Consider the following 21,538-nt stretch of genomic DNA (forward strand, 5'->3'; position numbering starts at 1 on the left):
GATGAGTAAATGATGACACAATTTACATGTTCAAGCATGTACATTTCAATGCAAGTTCAAACAATGCATGGATTGCAACCTGCACTATGTTGGTTTTCTTTCACAAATGAGTCATCAGTGTCATTTATTAATACCATCAAAGATGTTGTTTCCATCATGGCTGCACAGTTATTGACACTGTGAGGTTCTTTTTATTGCAATGCAGAGACATATCATAGGGGAAACAACACAGCAATGCATTATGGGATATTATCAGTTACATTTGGGACAACCAACAGATGCTGCTGAAATTTGCTTCTCAAATTTAATTCAATTATTGATGCTTTCGCTGCATTGGACTTTAAAATTAAAATGTCTATGTTGACATTCAACTGTCAAAATGTATTCATTAAGTTTTAATAAAAACAAAAGCACATTAAAAGACACTCGAATAAAGGGTTAATAACACACAGTGTATAAATCATTCTAGACTGAATGGCATTGAGAGTTTGAAGACATCAGAACTGAACGTTTACACTTCTCTCAGCATGAGGACAGAGACTGGCTGTGTCGAAAGTAAAGTAAGTCAATAATAAGTCTATGTTTATGCATATGAGATACGATATCTATCATTGTAACTAAAGTCCATCTTTGCCAGAGTTTTTCCTTACATTGGTTGTTTGGTCTATGCGTCTGTTTGACTACGGGCGACATTCTGTTTGCGATATGCAATGTTTGTTTGAACATATGCCAATATTCTTAATGTATTCATTTACCAGCTGGATTATACTCAGTAAATGATGCCTGATAATGTGCAGTATTGTGGATGTGAATAGAAGGATGATTGACACTTGACGTTTTTGCTCTGTAAATAAAAAAGCTCAAATAGTTGCATAAACTACTTAGACCGTTCTTTAAAAAAGTGATTCATTTGTTTCTTCAAAACTGGTCCTAACTTTTTAAAGTCAGTTGCATGACGACCCGGTTTCACACAGAGGGTTTAGATTGAGGCAGGATTAGGCCTTAGATAGGACATTTAAGTATCTTTAAAAACGTGCCTTAGAGAAACACATCACTGATGTATGGAAGCTTGTTTCTGCCACTGAATAATAAATAAATAATAATAATTGCGACTTTTTATCTCACAATTCGGACTTTTTTTTCTCACAATTGCGAGATATGAAGTCCGAATTGTGAGAAATAAAGTCGCAATTGCGAGATATAAAGTCACAATTTTGAGAAATAAAGTCACAATTGCGAGATATAAAGTCAGAATTGCATGATATAAAGTCGCAATTGCGTGTTATAAAGTCAGAATTGTGAGATATAAACTATTCTGAGGTAAAAAAAAAAAAAAAAAAAAAAATTCTTTTAGAATTGGACTTTATCTCACAATTCTGAGAAAAGATGTCAAAATTGCGAGATATAAACTCGCAATTATGTGTTATAAAGTCAGAATTGCGTGATATAAAGTCGCAATTGTGAGATAAAAAGTCGCAATTATTATTATTTATTTATTATTCAGTGGTGGAAACAAGCTTCCATACTGATGTGCATCTTGAGACCAAAAATAAATAAAAAATGGCGGTGAGATATTTTCAGATATGTCAGAGCAAGTTGCTTTCAGTTAAAACAGCTCAAACATGCATTTAGTCTGAGACTATCTTAAGCCTTGTCTGTGAAATCGGGGGAAAATGTTGAATTGGTCTAATTCTAATCAGAAAATTAAGACTGATTACCTCTTGTTTAAATGCTATTGGTCACACTAGCTCTCAAGACACTTGCCTTAACACACTGGCTATTGTGTAAGAATTGGTTGTTAGAAAATATTACATAAGAATAATGACTTTTTAAAAAATGAGGGTATAATATTTACGAAGAGTCGGGCAAATGCATTACATCTTAGGTGAATGCAAATATTTCAGCTGCTAAAAGGCAACTATGATTGTTGTTGATATGTTGCTTTAACGTCACAATACAATAACATACTGTAGCTGCAAATAAAATATTCACTAAAGTCTTATTTTAATTCTCATTAACAGTGCAATGATTAATGCAAGTCGCCTCTGTGAACAGTATCTGCCTCATGAATAAATGTAAATGCGCATGCATAATTTCATTCAGATCTCCACATCTCTGTTTGCATGATGCACTTCTAACTGGGCCACATGTTTAGGCTTTGAACATACAAGTTTTAACAAAACTGTTTGCTTTTGCTGTTCGTAGGCATTGAGTAATGTGATCTTTATACCGTCCCCATGTCTTACCAGGCCATCATAAGCTATTTTTAACCGTTCGACCTTTACCCTTTGTGAAAAGATCAATGAAAACTGTCTTTTTTTTCCAGATAACCCACTCAAAGAAATGTAACTGACATGAATTTATTGTAACACTAACAAACAAAGCGATTTGTCGAATGTGCAATTTCTACGGCATTTTATATATGATATATATAGACAGTACAGTACAGTACGACATCTGAAATCACTGTGTAAACAGGAAGAGTGTATGTGAGATCCATTCTGATGAAGATCACCAATGCAGATCACCATCATGACCATCATGACCAGCAGATGTTTGAATAGACATCAGTCCTCTCTCGTCTGAGTTGACCATCGCATCAATCGCTCTTCTTTTCCTCCGGTTCCATGACCGTCTTCTGGATCTCATACATCTGCCCTATAGACACCTGTGGACAGTGGCAGAGATCACGGCGAATTACTAGAGTTAACAAGTACAGTAAAGTGTAATTATAAAATTCTTGATTCTGAATGGTTGAAATATTCCAAGAGAGTTTGATTTTTTTTTGTACAGCTATGAAGTAGTTTCATATTTGTCTGATTATAAATGAATGGTCAAAAAAAAAAAAAAGTCACACACACACACTTGTACATTTATTTTTATGAGGACATTCATTGACACAATGCAATCTCTAGCCGCTTACCCTAACCTTACCCATCACAACTAAGTGCCTAACCCGACCCCTGACCCTAAACCGACCCTTAACCTAATTATAACCTTATCCCTAAAACCAAGTCTTGACCCTCAAACAGTGTGTCCTCACTTTTACTCTCTTTGTCCTCACTCCAATGGTCTAAAACTCAAACTGGTCCTCACAAAGATAGTTGTACAAGTACACACACACACACACACACACACACACACACACACACACACACACACACACACACACACACACACACACACACACACACACACAAATGTCATTTGAATTTATATGCCAAAATGCAATTATCAAAGCTTCATTTTACGAAGTGCACCATCACCACCACCAGAAGACCATTAATATCTTTGCTCAAAACATTATTAGGTTGTCAAAAAATTTAAATGAACCCTATTTACACATTTTAATACACATTCTTCATCTTGTGTTCTAAAGTAAAAAACAAAATGCGGCTTTAAACAAAATGTAAAATACTTATAAAAAGAAAAGGTAGTTTGGCATTACGGTTCCATGAAAAACCTTTAACATCCATAAAACCTTCCCAATGGACAAAACCTTTACTCTTAAAGTCACCTTGAATTCAAAATGGACAATTCTTGTTTTATTATAGAAAATTGCAGCATTAATTATAAATAATTTCTGTGCACATCATTATTGTTTTACATTCATGTGCCTTGTAATTTTTCATCAGAATACCTTCCCCTCCCTCTCTCTTGCAGCATCTCTTCTCTTCTCTGATGACGGGGGCGGGGCAACCTGTCACTCACATGAGATCAGCCAATAGCAAACCACAACCATCCAATCAAATCCCCACAGACACAATCAAGCCCCGCCCACACCCGTTCTTGTTCCAGAAGCGTTTCACTCAGATATACGGTGGCTCTTCTATGGCATTGTTTGAAAAATCCTTTCAAATCCCTCATACAAATCAATCAAATCCTGATGGAAAACTCAAGCCCCGTCCTATATTATTTCGTTGTTGAATAAATACATAGTATGACATTTGGTGAAATTAAACTAAAAACATTCAAAATGAATGCTCCACAGTTCAAAAGGGAAAAAAAAACTGAGAAGCAAATTAAAACTGATATTACTTATTGAACCTAGAAAAACATGAGATTAATCACAGTTACATTTTTAACTTATTGGCACCCCTCCAAAAAAAGAATAGTTCTTTTCAACATCCATAAAATGAATGGCATTCACAGCAAAACACAGAGCAACGGTGTCAGAAAAGTTAAAGTCCAAAGGATAGTTTGTAATCTTTATTTGTCCATGTTTTCAGCGGTCCTGAACGAGGCTAAATCAATACTGAACAGAGACGTGGCCTTCGTGATGAGCGAGGACAAACTGTGTGTATGAAAACCGCGTGTTCGAAACGTCCATCGCCAAAACGGCTGGAAACAACAAACCAATCAAACTGTAAAAACAGAGAGAATGAGATGTGAGTCAAACAAGGCTAGTGTGGACACTGTTTGATAAAGAGTTCAAAACTGCTTCTCCAAGTTGCTAATACTGATAAGATATAGACTGTCAGCTTAATAGAAAGTAAATATTTTACACATATTGAAATTGAATAGTACTGATAGTTTAAAAAAAAAATTATGCTAATCATAATCATCATCATCTTCATCAGTGGTTAGAAAAAAAAAAGATACGCTGTCAACTTAATATAACGTCCAATTAAATTAATTCACTTTGGTCTTAATGACAATATAAATGCCAAGGATTTAATTTTGGACACAACATGTTGTCTTCACAATATGATATTTAATATTTCCCTGTATGAATGGGTATTTATACATGACACTACACAGGTGCCTGTATACGTTAGGGTCCATCACAAGTACATCACATTTTAGTGTCCATTTTAGGGCATCAAAAAGCCTGAAACCTCTTCCCTTGCCTTTATATACTGATCTGTCAGAAGTAAAACAGCTTTAACTAATGGACGTCTCTATCCTCAGTCCTGTCTATAATGAAACAGCCAACATTAAAGGATTAGTTCACCTCAAAATGAAAATTTCCTGATAATTTACTCACCCCAATGCCATCCAAGATGTTCATGTCTTTCTTTCTTCAGTGGAAAAGAAAGAAACACAACGTGATTTCAACTTTCCAACGTGATTACGTAATGCCTGGCGTGTCGCAGACCAGCACAAGATGAACAATAGTGGTTAAAAAGTATATACATTTTTAGTTTTTTTTTAGAAAATGACCGATCGTTTCGCCAGATAAGACCCTATTCCTCAGCTGGGATCGTGCAGAGCCCTTTGAAACCGCATTGATTTGAACTTCAACATTCTGGTTGCCATTGAAACCAATTGTGTGGAGAAAAATCCTGAAATGTTTTCCTCAAAAAACTAAATTTCTTTTCCACTGAAGAAAGAAAGACATGAACATCTTGGATGGCATTGGGGTGAGTAAATGATCAGGAAATGTTCATTTTGAGGTGAACTAATCCTTTAAGAGAAGTGGCTGTTGTAAGATAGATGTGATTCTGCATAATCTTTCCCTAATTATCCTCTCGTGTTAAATATGTTGTGTATCGGGACGCCTGCAGTCCACCCGTCCACACCAGCACGTCTGCTTTATTAACACCTGACCGAAGCTTCAGATAAACGCCAGCGCTCAAGTAAACACGTCTCAAAAAGAGCCAAGGAATACAGGGAACACGAGGACGATTTGCCTGGAGAAAGTCCGAGCGGAAGGAAAAGATGCAAGGTTGGTGAAGGGGAAACACGTGGTCATTTTTCACAGTGATGGCTCAGCAAAGAGGAACATTAAGATCCATTCCTGAGCTCTGTAAATATTCCCAGCGTCCCCGCGACACAGGCCATCTGTCAACCCGTGTCTCCTGTCCATAACCTCTCTTTAAAACAGAGGAGAGCAGGATCCCGAGGGAGCGAGGCCAGATGACTGATGGGATGACGAGGGAACAAGGTGCATTATGGTCCAGGTGCCAAACGGAGGAGTCAAGTGGCCAGCTGGTTTCAATTAAGTCAGGCATTTAGTAAAAATAAGGTCATATTGATGGTGTAAACAGCATAACACTTTATATAACACTTAATTTGTGCACTGATGCTCAGACAGTAATTAATTAAACTAATTAAAAACGGTTCTTGTTTAGAAATGTGGGTTTTATTTCTAGTTTTTTTTTTTTTTTTTTTTTTTGCTGGTAGGCGTTAACTAGCAGTGTTATTAATACAGGCTGGAGTCATGAGTTGGTTCATTCGGATGATTCATGCACAAATTCATTTCAGTCCCTGTGCAATTTTAGGTTTTCATTTTTAATAATGAAATATGTTGAAGGAGTTTGCAAATTGTTTTTTAAATGTAGGTGTTTTCTAGCTGTACTGTAAATGTATGTTCAAGATTGTGAATACTTCATCCAAAAATTAAAACTGTTATTTATCATTTATTGTTTGGAATGGAATATTTCATGTCAAATAAATACTGGTCTGGTATTAAAAATAAATGAATGATCCGAATATATATATATATATATATATATATATATATATATATATATATATATATATATATATATATATATATATATATATATATATGTTTTGTTTTATGTTTTGTCTTTTCTTCTGTTTACTTTGATTTTGTCTTGTTTTGTTTGTTTGGGGTTTTGGGAGTCTATGTAACAGATCTATTTTGGTTTTGTTTAATTTTTCTGGATCAAATGGTTCAAAAGTTATAACCATTTGAACACTGCATTTTTGAACTGGTGGTGGCGATATAGAGTTGGTCCTAGAGACCCCAGATTAAGTGTGCCAATTTTCATCCTTTTCCTACTAACGGTTCATAGACTCCCATTGGGGAGGAAGAAGAAGAAGAAGAAGAAAACTAACGGTTACAGTTGAATACAATTAAAAACAAGACAAACCCAAAGTAAACAAAAGAAAAAAAGATAACAAAAAGATAACAAAACCCAAAACAAGACAAACCCAAAGTAAACAAAAGAAAAAAAAGATAACAAAAAGATAACAAAACCCAAAACAAGACAAAACCAAAGTAAATAAAATAATAAACAAACCAAAGTAATCAAAAGAAAAGACAAGAAAAGGATAACAAGACTAAACCAAAATCAAAAGAAAAGAAAAAGATAACAAAAGAAAACAAAATGAAAAATAAAATAAAAAAACAAGACAAAACCAAAGTAAACAAAAGAAAAGAAAAGAAAAGAAGAAAAGAAAACAACAGAAATTTTTTTTAAAACAAGACAAAAGCAAAGGAAACAAAACAAAAAACAGATCAGGAAAACTATGACAACCAGAGTTCTGTTCTGATGTGCGTATGAGAGTAAACCTGTACTAATAAAGGCTTTTCTCAAGAAGAGACTGTTATATAGAGGTTCATTTACTCAAGAATCATAAGACATGTTAATGCTTTAAAGTTTTTAAAGAGCCTGGTTCTGCACCAAACTGGATATTGGGATATGAAAGTGTTTAGTGAAGAGGACAGTACTGTATGAAGTGTAAAGGGCAGTGTGTGTGTGTGTGTGTGTGTTTAGTCGCTGTGTTTGGACTGTCCTCTGCCAGAGCTGGAGTCACTCCTGAATTTGTGCTGTGCCATCACAGACGTCAGCAAAGCATGCTGGGAACAGCACACTCCGGGGAGACACCTGTGCAAACTCATCCAGAACACACTCCATCTCTCAACATCAGCAATATCTGACCAGAAACTGACCTCAGAACAACACCTGCCATAATCAATGCTGAAAAAAGACAAACTGAGTCCAGCATCCTCAATATGACTGGAATACAGTATAACAGCACTGGGATGTTTCACAGTTTGAGTGTTTGATCCGAGTATGACAGCAATATTTATGGATTTAGTTAAATTGGCTGATATCTGGTTATTTGAGTCTATCGGCATTGGCCGAAAACCATATCTGTTCACTTCTCCACTTTGTCATTTCCAAATTCTACTAGCAGATTTACCAATGGATAGTAATCTATTTCTGAATCATTGTATTTGTTTATTTTGTCAATTCTGGGTAAATGTTGTGCAAAAAAAGTTTTTTTCTTCTAATTTTTAATCATTATTTATTAAATATATCAGTTATACCAGCCTTCAGCAACCCTATTTTGTAGATATATATATTGATACTAATGGCACCAGCCATTGAAAAACAGGTAAGGAGAATAAAATAAAATAAACAATAATTAGAAAAAAATATTAACAAAAATAAAAAATATTGTTTTATTCTATAGCATTTAAAATTGTATTTTAATTATTACACAAGTATATATTAATATATTATAACTACATGTTAGTATTAATACAATTGCTCTAATAATAATAATAATACATATTTTATGCATATATTGCTGCATTTTGTCATTATTTAATTTTTTAGCATATGTGACCCTGGATCACGTCACCAGTCACGAGTTGCACAGGTATATCTGTGGCAATAGCCAACAATACATTGTACGGGTCAAAATTATCGATTTTTCTTTTATGCCAAAAATCATTAGGATATTAAGTAAAGATCATGTTCCATGAAGATATTTTGTACATTGTAAATATATATAAAATATCATCAACAATCATGAACATAAATGAACAACTTTAAAGGAGATTTTCTCAATGTTTTGATTTTTTTTGCACCAGATCTTCAAATAGTTGTATCTCGGACAAATATTGTCCTATCATAACAAACCATACGTCAATGGAAAGCTAATTTAATCAGTGTTATATGATGTATACATCTCAATTTAAAAAAATGTACCCTTGTGACTGGTTTTGTGCTCCAGGGTCACATATAGTAAAATAATATTATTATATATTATCATGCTATTATACTGATAATATTATTTAAATTATTCAAATACAAGGTAACATAATAATAATAATACTAATAATATATTGCTGCATTTGGAGTTCAGACTCTTTCCTTGTCTATGGTAGATGATGACGAGTCTTGACTTCTGTAAGCTCACACACACACACCGTTGAAGGCTTCTTGGAGGAAGCCAGCATCTATATTTGTGCTCCCAGTGGGTTCGGCACAGATGTTTCCACAGGATTTTGAAGACAGCACAACAGCTGTCTGTTGTCAAAGATGGGGATTCTGGGAGATTACAGCTGGCCTGTCCTATACATTTGAGAACCAAACCTAAATATTACCAGATGGCACAGATATACGTGTAGCCTCATGATGGATATTACTTTACTACACTTACTGTCACAGGTGAGTCTTTTTCATGCTTTAAACATGACGTTAAGGACAGAGAGCAAGCATTCGAACGTTTCTGAAGGGATAACATCAGTCTTGTACAGTCAGGAGCTTGTGAGCACTACTAAATCATGTCCACATCAGGGTCTTCGGGATCTTGAACATCTCAGGTGTGTTTATTCAGGGTTAGAATTAAACTCTTATAGGGTACATGCCTGCCCGATTACAGGTCGACTGATTGATCGTTTTTTGCTGATTAATCCTCACCGATAACTGATCGCTGGAACAATCTGTGTTATGTTTGTCTTCATTCAGTATCTATTTATCGGTCAATTAATCGGTTATCATGATTCAACCTAGTTATAGTTATCGGTAAAATCCACTCTTGGTCGACCTCTACTTGACCTAAATCGTACAAAAAAAGTGTGCATCCATACATCACTTCACAGTAGGCGGAGAAGGAGATTTACACACAGGTCATTTTATTGCATTTAATTAATCTTATTTTTAGTTTCTATGCAGTTGTTCATGGATATAAAGTGTGTGAGATGCTACGGTTACAATGCAGTTATCATAACAGTTATGAAGACATACAATACAACTAATTAAAGTAGAATTGCCTATTAAACGTCACAGCAGACATTTATCTCTAAATTTAGGTTTCAAATATGACAAATAATATAAATGTATATGTACAATAATAATAAAGTACATTTTATATAAATACATATGGTTGTTTTCTAAACATTAATATAATATAATATAATATAATATAATATAATATAATATAATATAATATAATATAATATAATATAATATAATATAATATAATATAATATAATTCAAACATTTGGGGTCAGCAAGATTTGTTTAATGTTTTTGAAAGAAGTCTCTTCTGCTCACCAAGGCCACATTTATTTGATTAAAAATACATAAAAAAACTGTAATATTTTGAAATATTATTACAATATAAAACAGCTGTTTTCTATGTGAATATATAGTAAAGTGTAATTTATTTCTGTGATCAAAGCTGGATTTTCAGCATCATTACTCCAGTCTTCAGTGTCACATGACCCTTCAGAAATCATTCTAATATGATGATTTGCTGCTCAAGAAACATTTATGATTATTATCAATGTTGAAAACAGTTGTGCGGCTTCATATTTTTGCCATCATTCACTTTTTTAAAGGAAACTTTGATAAATAGAAAGATAGATATACTTTATGTAACATTATAAATGTCTTTACTGTCACTTTTGATAAATTTAACGCATTCTTGCTGAATAAAAGTATTTATTTTTTCTTTTAAAAAAAGTACTGACCCCAAACTTTTGAACAGCAAAATATAATATAATATAATATAATATAATATAATATAATATAATATAATATAATATAATATAATATAATATGCCACAAAACATCAAAAACTGCATTTGGGAAACGGCTAAGAAGTTTTTGGCTTGGAAAATGACAGTGATTAATGAGACAATCAACATTATAAAGCTTAGCAGACTTGAGGACAATCATTTCGACATTTAACCTTTTAAAATACAAAAGAGGTTGAAGATTTGGTTGTAAATCAGTGAACTGCGCATGTAAGTGTGTGTGTTCACAGCCTAAGGCTCTTCCAGAAGGATTCACTAGGGGGCAGCAGCGTCTAAAACGACACTTCACACACCAGCACCGACACAAAGCACTGTGCTCTACTCTTAGTGGGCGTGTCCTTGTGCGTGATTGGTTGAGCTCCTCCACTAGTGGTGGGGGCGGAGCTGTGTGGGCGGGAGGAAAAAGTGACATGACAACTCACTCGACCAATCAGACGACAGCGGGCACTGCCTCATGTTAATTGATGCGGCTGCAGCAGGAACCCCATTGTTGGGATGTCACACTGCAGATTCCCAGTCACTCTCTCTCTCTTACACACACACACACACGCTACAGAGGTGTCATACGGCTCTTTTTTCTGTGGATCAGCTGCAGACACTGCAGAAAAACTGTTGTAGCCGTACACTGGAAATGAGAATGAAACACACACGGCTATTCCTTGAGGGAATGCAGATGTGCGGATGACTAGACTGGATCATGAACAGTTAGTGTAGCAGATAATAAAAGACATCTAACGGAAAGGTTAACGAGGGCGATGTGAGGACAAGGTGAGAATTCATTTGTGCTTCAGACTCCCGGTCACAGGTTCAAATTAAACTTTTGCTGCAACATTAAATATTTCTCAAAGTGCCCTTTAGCAAACACAAGAGCGGAGAACACCAGCGAACGCTGCATGAAAACACTCAGGGAACGGTATGGAGGATGAACGAGTCGGGTCAAAACGACCTCCAAATGTTTAAAAAAATCAAATCTACTATGTTATGTTCCCATATCCTTCGACACGTGCACATACTGGAAAGCATTTGCATCCTGAGTGTTTCTAGTGAAGTGGACGGAGCACCTGAAGGGCATTTAAAGGGCCTATAGTGCATTATTCACAACCAGATTATATTATACCTTTAACCCTATAAAGCCTACTGTATCATATTCAGTATGAACATTTCTAAGGCCTCTACATGCTCAACAAGATCATCAGGATCACTTTGCTGAAAAACCTGTTGTCTGATTGATGGTTCACACTCTTTTCAACAAGCAAGTCTTTTAGTGTACAAACGTCCACCTTAAGTTCAGCTCGTGGTTCATGTGTCTTTAATGGTTCATGTATCATCTTATTTCAAGATGAACACTTGCCGGACTGGAGCAACTTAGGTTATGAATATCAGGCTTTTGAGGAACGTTTATTTGTTCATGTCTCAATCATCATTGTATTGAATTGCTTTATAAGTTTTGCACCCCATAATAAAAAAAAACTACAGAGATTTGATCATAAAACTAAGCATTTAAATATCACCTTACTAAGACATATTATTGGGAGAAATAGAATGACAACTAATATTTATATGCGTTTTCATGCAGTCTGCGATTCTGTCATAAAGATCTAATCGGTTTACATTACAAGCATCAGAATTTCATCTTATCAAATATCACTAACTGCACCAAAATTGCATATTGTTGCTCAGTTTGGGCCTCTGAATAAAATTTTGCTCCATATTCTCACTTTATCGCACTATATGAGCCTGATGTGTAAGATATAACAACAACAAAAAAATTAAATCTTCTAAAGTTTGTCCTTTTTATCATAAACAGCACGCGAGACATGATGGTGCGCGTCTGAGAGGTACGGGATACTGTGGTGTGGGAACGTCTTCTGGCTCTTCTAGCACAAACCCTGACTCTCTTGGTGTCGAGTGTTGGATCACGTGCCGCGCGGGCGATTCCTTCAGATGCCTCCCCTGCCCTTGTTAGGCATTACAAGCCATTAATGAAACGCTCAGCGCCGTACGAGCGGATCGGGAGCGAGATGCTGGAAATTAGGGGATGACAGACGTGAGGGGAGGGTGTTTGGCATCAAGAACTCAACGAGCTTGAGTAAATTAAAGCAAACATTTTGCCTCCTCCTGAAATTTTCAGAGGTATAAACAGACCCTGAAGTAAAAAACGAGCGAGCGAGAACGAGAGAGAGATTATATCCAGCTGTCTCCTCACAACTCCATCTTTCCTCAGAAAGCTCTTCCCCTCTTTGCATTTGCATTTCTGGAGTAAAATGCCGTCAGTAAACTGACTAATGTGCTTCGGTAGGGCTTTGTGTTAATTCTCTCGACCTCCATCACCTTCAGCTCTGCGCTTTTTGCACAGGCTGCTTGAAAATTCAGTTTGTTGAAAGGAATAGCTCAACCAAAAATGAAAATTATGCCATAATTTATTAACCCTCATGCCGTTTCAACCACGTGGGACGGCGAAGGGAGAAATTCTGGAGTCGCTCTTTTCCGTGCAATTGCAATGAATGAGCAATGAAGCTTTCAAGCATAAAAAAAAAAGAAGCTGAACCACTATAAAAACGTCAAATCGAACAGGTTAAATCTCGTCTGGCTAGAGCTCTTCCTGTAATGTTTACACATTAGATCAGTAGACGGAGAGTAGACGGTGTTTTGTGGCTGTTTGAACACATTCGACCACATGAGCGTTTACACTACGAAAGCAATCCGGTCAAATGCGTTTTCGACAACCACTGGAAGTGGTCGAAAGTGGACAAGCTCAAAACGTTTTACACCTCGTTTACACCTGTATTTAGCGTCGTCCACTTGTGATCCGATACCAGGTGTAATACCAGGTGTAACAGGGCTTTTCACTTCGGATGATCTGGAATAGAGCGCATAAGTCATATGCATCTCTTTTATGATACTTATGCCATTTTTGATGCTTGAAAGCTCTGGTCACGAAAAAACAAACAACCAGCAGTCTTCAAAACTCTTCTTTTGCGTTCCACATGAGAAAGAACGGCATACAGGTTAGGACACACATCAGGATCAGAGACATCATTTTTATTTTTTGGGGAGAAATAATCGTTTAATTCATTTGACCTCTACAGCATAAGCTGCTTGAAAATGTAGCATGTTTAAGGTCAGGGATGGGATCGTTCCTCCTCACGCTTTCTCAATCCTCTTTCACACATATCCGAACACAACACCTCTCTACAGTGAGCTGCAGTAACAGGACCCTCCTGGTTCCCAGAGGCTCATGGGAGCGCGAGCAGACAATCAGCAGAAACACTAGAGGAGATGAAGACAGGAATCCACCCCTGAGTTTTGGCCATTTGTCTCATGCTTGGGGTATCTGGTGCTCTGGGGGTCCCAGGACCGCTTTGATTACCCCCTCATCTTCAATTACGCCGGCGGTGCACCAAAGCAGGTCGTGCCCTTGAAAACGTGATTGGTGAGGGGAGATGGAGAAACCCTAGTCTCAGTCTCTGATGGCACACTTAAGCCCGGGACACACCAAAGAACTAGCGCTGATGAAAGCCGACTGTGTTGTCGCCTCGCGTCGCCTGCGTCGGGGGGAAAGCTGCACTTGAACACACCGAGAGAACTATACTGCCGACTGCGTGTTCTGCGCCTGCGTGTAAATGAGACAACTGTCTATTTCTGCAGATATATTCGTCTATATTCTTCATTCGAAGAGGGAAACCGACGCTGCCGGCTGCAGATACACAAACCATGAACAAAGCAGTGTGTGCTTACCGTTTTGAATATCAATCCTGATAAACACTTTCTTTATTCCACTCCACAGATATTCGCCAAGGAACACTCAGGTAAGATGACGTAACATTAGAACAGCCTTCTATCTGTACCGTTTTGACTTCTTTGCTCGCTGTTTTGCTATTATTCTCGTGCACTGACTCATTCAGTAAGCTGAACAGCCAATCAGAGTTCCCTCCTTCACCGACGGCCCGACGCCGAATCATCATGTCGAATCGGCCGAAAAAAAGCAGCCGACGACCAATTTCTGCCGACGGTGCGAACACACTGAGAAAACTTAGTCGGCCGACGCACAAAAACTGCCCGTCAGCTTGGTGTGTCCCGGGCTTTACAGACAATTCACAGATTGTCTGCTGTAGTTCACAAAAAATGGCAAGAGCTTTATCAAAATAAACAGCTCTAGTGTAATTGGCTGGTTTTATTTATTTATTTTTTTGGGGGAGGGGGTTGCACTGGTTTTGATCAGTGCTGTCAATAAGCATTTCTCAAGAAGAATTTGCCAAATGTTGTGAGTTTAGCAGGAAAAATTCTTTAAAAAAAGAAAGTTTACTCGGTTATATTTTCCGCCATAACTAGGACATTAAAAAAAGTTACAAACATCACTGTTAAAGGGGTGGTTGATTATAATTTCACTTTTCTAACTTTAGTTAGTGTGTAATGTTGCTGTTTGAGCATAAACAACATCTGCAAAGTTACGACACTCAAAGTTTAAAGCAAAGGGAGATATTTTCTTTAACAGAAATTGCTTTTTAAGGACTACAACAAACGGCTGGTAGGGACTACAATGAGCTTCTTCACGGGTTAGTGACATCACCAACCCAAGAATTTACATAAACCCCGCCCCCTGAACACGATTTATAGATTATCAAGACAGAATATGCTAATCAATGACTAGAAGATAACTACACATCAGCTTCATAAATTCATCAACTAACCATTCAGAAACAGCCTGTTGCTTCTACATGTTGTCACTCCTTCTCGAGTCTCTCCATCTTTGTACGACTCCGGTTTGAACATGAAAGACTAAAAGATTTTAAATGTTCAGTGCGTGTCTGCATGAGGTAATCGGAGGTAAACTCATTTGCATTTAAAGGGACACACACAAAAGCAGCGCATTTTTGCTCACCCTCAAAAAGTGACTATTTAACATGCTATATAAAAATATCTGTGGTGTATTTTGAGCTAAAACTTCACACACACACTCTGGGGACAACATCAGAGACTGATTTTACATCTTGTGAAAAGGGCATCATACCACCCCTTTAAACAAACCTCAGCTTACTAGTTATCTGTGGGTGGTTATTGTGTGTCATGTTAATTGTGTCTCATTTTCACAGTGAAGAGGCGACAATCATTTAATACAAATGTGCAATATGCACTTTGATGCATGTAAATCTACAGTATTGCAGGAGACTTAGGAACCGTCAAAATAGCACAATACGGGCAATTTAAGCCTGGGTCAGGCGAATAAAGACTTTGCTCAGTAGTCATAGTTCAAGGCTCAAACTCTCCACACCTTCATATTCACCTCAGTGAGAAACTTCTGAGGCCGACCTGTCAGTCATGAAGAGGAGATAACGAAAGAAATGAATCAGGAGCTCATGACAGGCTGAGAGCTCTGCCGCATCACTCTCTTATTGTCTTCCTCGTGGTTTTATATGCAGCGTGTACGTGCTGGCTCTGCTGTGGTCAGGCGATCTTCAGCGGTCATTACCATCACAGTCTCTGCGGTTTAATGATGAGCTCCTCCAGCCCGCGTTCACAGCCTCTCACATGCAGAAGATATGAAAATGGGATTCGGAGAAACAATGCCAAAAGCCTTCGGGCTAAAAAGCTGCGTGTGGGATGAGAGTCGCCCACACAAGCACTTTACTAACACCCACCAGAGCGAATGCTTATACACACACACACACACACACACACACACACACACACACACACACACACACACACACACACACACACACACACACACACACACACACACACACACACACACACACACACACACTCATTCAACAAACACATGGCAAAGTGCACTCAATCTCACTTGGTCACACACTTAAACACACAGGCGGGTCAGAGGTTGGGAAAAATAACTTGTATATTAAATATCCTTCTGCAACATGACTTTCTGACATCGCATGACCTTAGTGGTGTTTGGCAAAATATACCAAAATATATACATTATCATTAAAAAGTTTGGGGTCAGTGTATATATTTTTTATCCAAAATGAATACTTTCATTAAGCAAGGACACATTAAATGGATCAAAAAGTTACAGTAAAAACTTTTATAATATTACAAAAGATTCTATTTCAAATAAATGCTTTCAATTCCTCAAAGAGTGCAACTGTTTTTTTCAACATTGATAATAATCATAAATGTTTCTTAAGCATCAAATCATCATATTAAAATGATTTCTGAAGGATCATGTGACACTGAAGACCGGAGTAATGATGCTGAAAATGCATTTTTAAATATATTTACATAGAAACCAGTTATTTTAATAATATTTCCAACACATTTATAGCATTTTTTGATCCTAACATAAATGCAGCCTTGATGAGCATTAGAGACTTTCAGTAAATGTGTATATATAAAATATTGGAGAACATTTTTAATTTATTTTCAGTCCATTTATTTTCGAATAATGAAAATATGGTAAAACTTTACAATGAGGTTCAATTTGTTAATATTAGATCAAATAACTAACAATGAAAAAGACTGCTAAAGCATTAATTAATCTTAATGTTCATTTAAATAAAAAAGATAATATTTAATGGAACTAAGCTAACATGAATTAACAATGAACAGTTGTATTTTATTAACTAACATTAATAAGTGCTGTAACAAATGGATTGCTCATTTTTAGTTAAAATTAGTTAATGCATTTACAAACTTAAAATATTGGAATCTAATTGTAAAGTGTTAGTGAAAATATAAAAGTCAGCTATTTACTTTTGTCTATAATATCACACTCCCACCAAGAAAAACTGCTCACATCACTCAGACATAAACTTTTCAATATGCAGCATAAACACCCAAAAAGTCACATCAGGCCAAAAACACTCAGAGTTTACAGATTCTGCTCTTCATAACGCAGAAAACGACTACATTCTCCTCGTAACCTTCCTTTGAAGGCGACGGCGACGGGAAAGGTCATTTCTGGGGCAGGAGTGTGTGTATTAAAGAAGGTCAGTGGGAATATGAGTGTGGATCTATGAAGGAGTGAAGGCGATCTGTATGAGTGTGTACATGTGTGTGTGTGTGAGTGTCTCTGAGGTCATCTGCAGGGCAAGATCACTACTGAGGCAGAAAGCTGAGGTGAGATCCAACTCTTTCGGGGAGGACACCCGCCTCGTCCCATCATGCATTATGCAGTCCATGGGCTGCCCACATTAAGCAGGCCGTTTAATGCATACTGCATGAGTCTGAACTGACACTCAGGAGATGTGTAGCCCTTCAGCAGCGAGACCAATATCAGTGCAACGAGGAACCTCAGAGTCTCCTACATGACTCTATAGAGGCAGTGGTTTGTAGAACGGTACTTCAAGATCTATATGTACACTACCGGTCAAAAGCGTGAGGTCAGATTTTAATTTTTTTTTCAAATAGATGTATACTTTTATTCAGCAAGGATGCATTAAATTTATCAGATATATTCGTTACAAAACATGTCTATTTAAAATAAATGCTGTTCTTTTGAACTTTCTATTCATCAAAGAACAGAAATAAAATGTATCTTTGTTGGGCTATTCACAAAGTACAGCTCTTCCGTGTTTTTTTACGGCAGAACGCTGGTTCACTATTGGCTGAGCACGATCACATGATCACATGCGTTATGGTGTTTACGTGAATCGCGTAGCAGGACTGGCATGGAGGAGAATATATTGTTGAATTAAGTCGCTATTTTTGTTTGTTTTTGCGCACAAAAAGTATTCTCATTGCTTCATAACATTAAGGTTGAACCACTGGAGTCACTATTTGCATGGGCGTCAGTTTGGTATGAAATGTGCTGGGGACAGAGACACATTCAGAAGTGCTGGGTACAATGACAAATTAATTTTTCTCTTTCGCGCAGTTCATGTTTTGAAAGATCAAAATCATAAATCAGATGCATGTACAATAACATTACGATGTCCAGCAATCTATTTAAATAGTACATTGGGTTTAATTTGTCGTTTAATGAGGTCTAATATATGTTGTTCTGACTATATTAGTTGTGTATTTAAATGGTCCAGTGGCTGAACTTTTGCCAAGCGTGTCAGAGGTTCTGGGTTCTAATCCGCACTCGTATAGGTTTTTTGTTTTTTTTTCTCATCAAAACCGATTATGTTTATCAGTGGTTGTATATCAGGCAAGGACACGTTTGTGTGCATTTTGTTTTGTAATTTCACAGGAACGAATAGAGAGTCTCCACAACGGATTGAAGCGCGCGTCTGAGTTAAGACTGTGCGCGAGCCACAAGAGAACAGTGGCAACGAGTCGCACGGGTATATATGTGGCAATAGCCAACAATACATTTTATGGGTCAAATTTATCGATTTTTCTTTTATGCCAAAAATCATTGGGATATTAAGTAAAGATCATGTTACATGAAGATATTTTGTAAATTTCCTACTGTAAAAATATAAAACTTATATTTTTGTGAGTGACTGAGTAAATGGACAACTTACATTTTTCTCAATGTTTCGATTTTTTTGCACCCTCAGATTCCAGATCTTCAAATAGTTGTATATTGGCCAAATATTGTCATATTCTGACAAGCCATACATCAACTGATCAAGCTTATTTATTCAGCTGTATAAATCTCAATTTGATAAAATTGACCCATGTGACTGGTTTTGTGGTCCAGGATCACATTTTAACGATGTCTTCACTGCCTTTCTGGGGCGTGACCGTAGTAATTGACCTATGGCTAAGCCACGCCCCCTCCACTCACTCGGACAAACAGTCAACATTCGGTAACAGGCGCTAGCTGTCACAGTAGGAGACATTTCACAGGAGGCAATTGATGATTTTTGGAGACAGAAAGATTATATATCATCTCGAAGTCACCAAAGGGGCCTTAACTATGCATTGGAGGGTTATATTAATAATTTTTATTGTTGAGAAGGTCGATAAGCTTCAGCTCCAGACAAAGATTTACAGTTCACAGTGTAAACGTTATAGTTTGGTGCTATTTCGCTTCAAACGCTCACTTTATACGCGCGTCATATTCGCTTTGGACGCCCGAATGGATTCAAAATGTTCAAGCGTCGAACTAGACGCGATACGCGCGAATTTGACGCTCTATTCGCGTTTGGTGTGAACGCAGCATAATGAACAGGCTGCGATGTCAAGATTGCAATGCTGGAATGTGTGTGTGTGTGTCAGAGAGAGAGGCGCGGGCGCGATCGAACAGTGGAAACATAAAAACATACTCCATTTTGTTCATACAGGACATCATTAAAACTGCAAAGTGTTTAGCCTACTTATATTTGTGTAAAACAACATTGTGCTTTTGTCAAACTGTAAACTCTTGTCAAACTGTAACCTACAACTGTCACCCAACCAAAATCACACACACACACATGCTGTTTAAAAGCAAAAATGACAAGAAAAAACATAAAACCGAATGAAAACTGACTACCTGCAATGCATTTCAATGGACGTGGAAGCAGAGAATGTCCGAGTGTATTGGGTTAGCTATGCGCACTGTGATTGGCTCATTGCGTTTGGGGGCGTGGCTTAGCCATAGGTCAATTACGTTGCAGTCTGTGGATGGTTCAGACAACTTTTGGATTTCATCAAAAATATCTTAATTCGTGTCCCGAAGATGAACGAAGCTCTTGCGGGTTTGGAACGGCACGAGGGTGAGTAATTATTGACATCATTTACATTTTTGGGTGAACTAACCCTTTAAGATCAGCCTTCCATAACAGCAGTGTCTAGCATTTCATACCGATGTAAATGGATGTCGTGTACATCATCTGGCCCAGCTAAGCCTGTAAACTCCAAATTAAAGTCACCCGTTCTTGCTGTGTTCTGATGAATAATGGATTATACATAAAAGCGTGCGGAAACGAGTCCCCCGTCAGCGGGTTTAACAAGGCTCTCAGTCCTGCAGTGAAAGCTGTGACTGTATCAGAGACTCTCTGTGGCCCGCGGGACGCCTGACCTTTACAGTCGGCTCTGCATACTTCTGTACTCAAACACACTAACTCCGCATAGCAAACCATAGCAACTGGGATTTAGTGGCCTGTAAAATTGCAACATAAAATGGAATGAAATCTACACTGTTGCAAATTATTGGGAGGATTTTAACATCATCATGCCCGAGGGTCATCTATAAGACACTGCAGCTCTACAGTAGACATGATAATCGCAAACAAAAGAGCAGAGAAAAACCATTAACCCTCACAAAAGAGGTGGTGTTATGGTACACTCTCAGAGAAAAAGGTACAAAAGCTGTCACTGGGGCAGTACACATTCAAAAGATACACTTTTGTACCTTATTTAGCCCTTAAGTGTACATAATAATAATAATTTGTTACATTTATATAGCACTTTTCTGGGTACAGTACTAATGTACTAATATGTACACTTTAGATACTAATATGTACACTTTAGGTACTAATATGTACACTTTAGGTACTAATATGTACACTTTAGGTACTAATATGTACACATTAAGTACTAATATGTACACTTTAGATACTAATATGCTCCTTTAAGGTACTAATATGTACACTTTAGATACTAATATGTACACTTTAGGTACTAATATGTACACTTTAGGGACTAATATGTACACTTTAGGTACTAATATGTACACTTTAGATACTAATATGTACACTTTAGGTACTAATATGGACACTTTAGATACTAATATGTACACTTTAGATACTAATATGTACACTTTAGATACTAATATGTGCACTTTAGGTACTAATATGCACCTTTAAGGTACTAATATGTATACTTTATGTACTAATATGCAACGGCAGCCATATTGCTCCAGAACGGCCACCACACACCAGCTTACTGGTGGAGAGGAGACAGTGATGAAGCCAATCAGTATGGGGATGATGAGGAGGCCATGATGGACAGAGGCCAATGGGCAAATTAGGCCAGGACACCGGGGTTACACCCCTACTCTTTTAGGAAGGACATCCTGGGATTTTTAATGGCCACAGAGAGTCAGGACCTCGGTTTAACGTCTCATCCGAAGGACGGTGCTCTTTGACAGTGTCCCCATCACTACACTGG

At 37.2% G+C, this 21,538-nt stretch overlaps 1 protein-coding gene across 2 annotated transcripts in view; it reads right to left on the reverse strand.

Annotated features, from left to right (window-relative positions):
* Positions 1–151: 151 nt before the first annotated feature.
* Positions 152–21,538, reverse strand: part of lyrm4b (LYR motif containing 4) — a 73,657-nt gene continuing 52,270 nt past the window's right edge. Inside the window, exons 3-4 of one of the 2 annotated variants that reach the window (XR_014626145.1) lie at positions 1,719–2,668; positions 152–1,068 (exon numbers count right to left, since the gene is read on the reverse strand). Coding sequence is in view for 1 of the 2 variants with exons in the window: in XM_084398782.1 (XP_084254908.1) it covers positions 2,600–2,668 (69 nt within the window). In the remaining variant the exon portion in view is untranslated. Of the gene's footprint in view, positions 2,669–21,538 lie in introns of both variants that reach the window. The other variant, XM_084398782.1, reaches the window with a different exon arrangement.

This window comes from Rutilus rutilus, assembly GCF_951802725.1.
Source record: "Rutilus rutilus genome assembly, chromosome: 24".
In the NCBI taxonomy this organism is placed as follows: Eukaryota; Metazoa; Chordata; class Actinopteri; order Cypriniformes; family Leuciscidae; genus Rutilus; species Rutilus rutilus.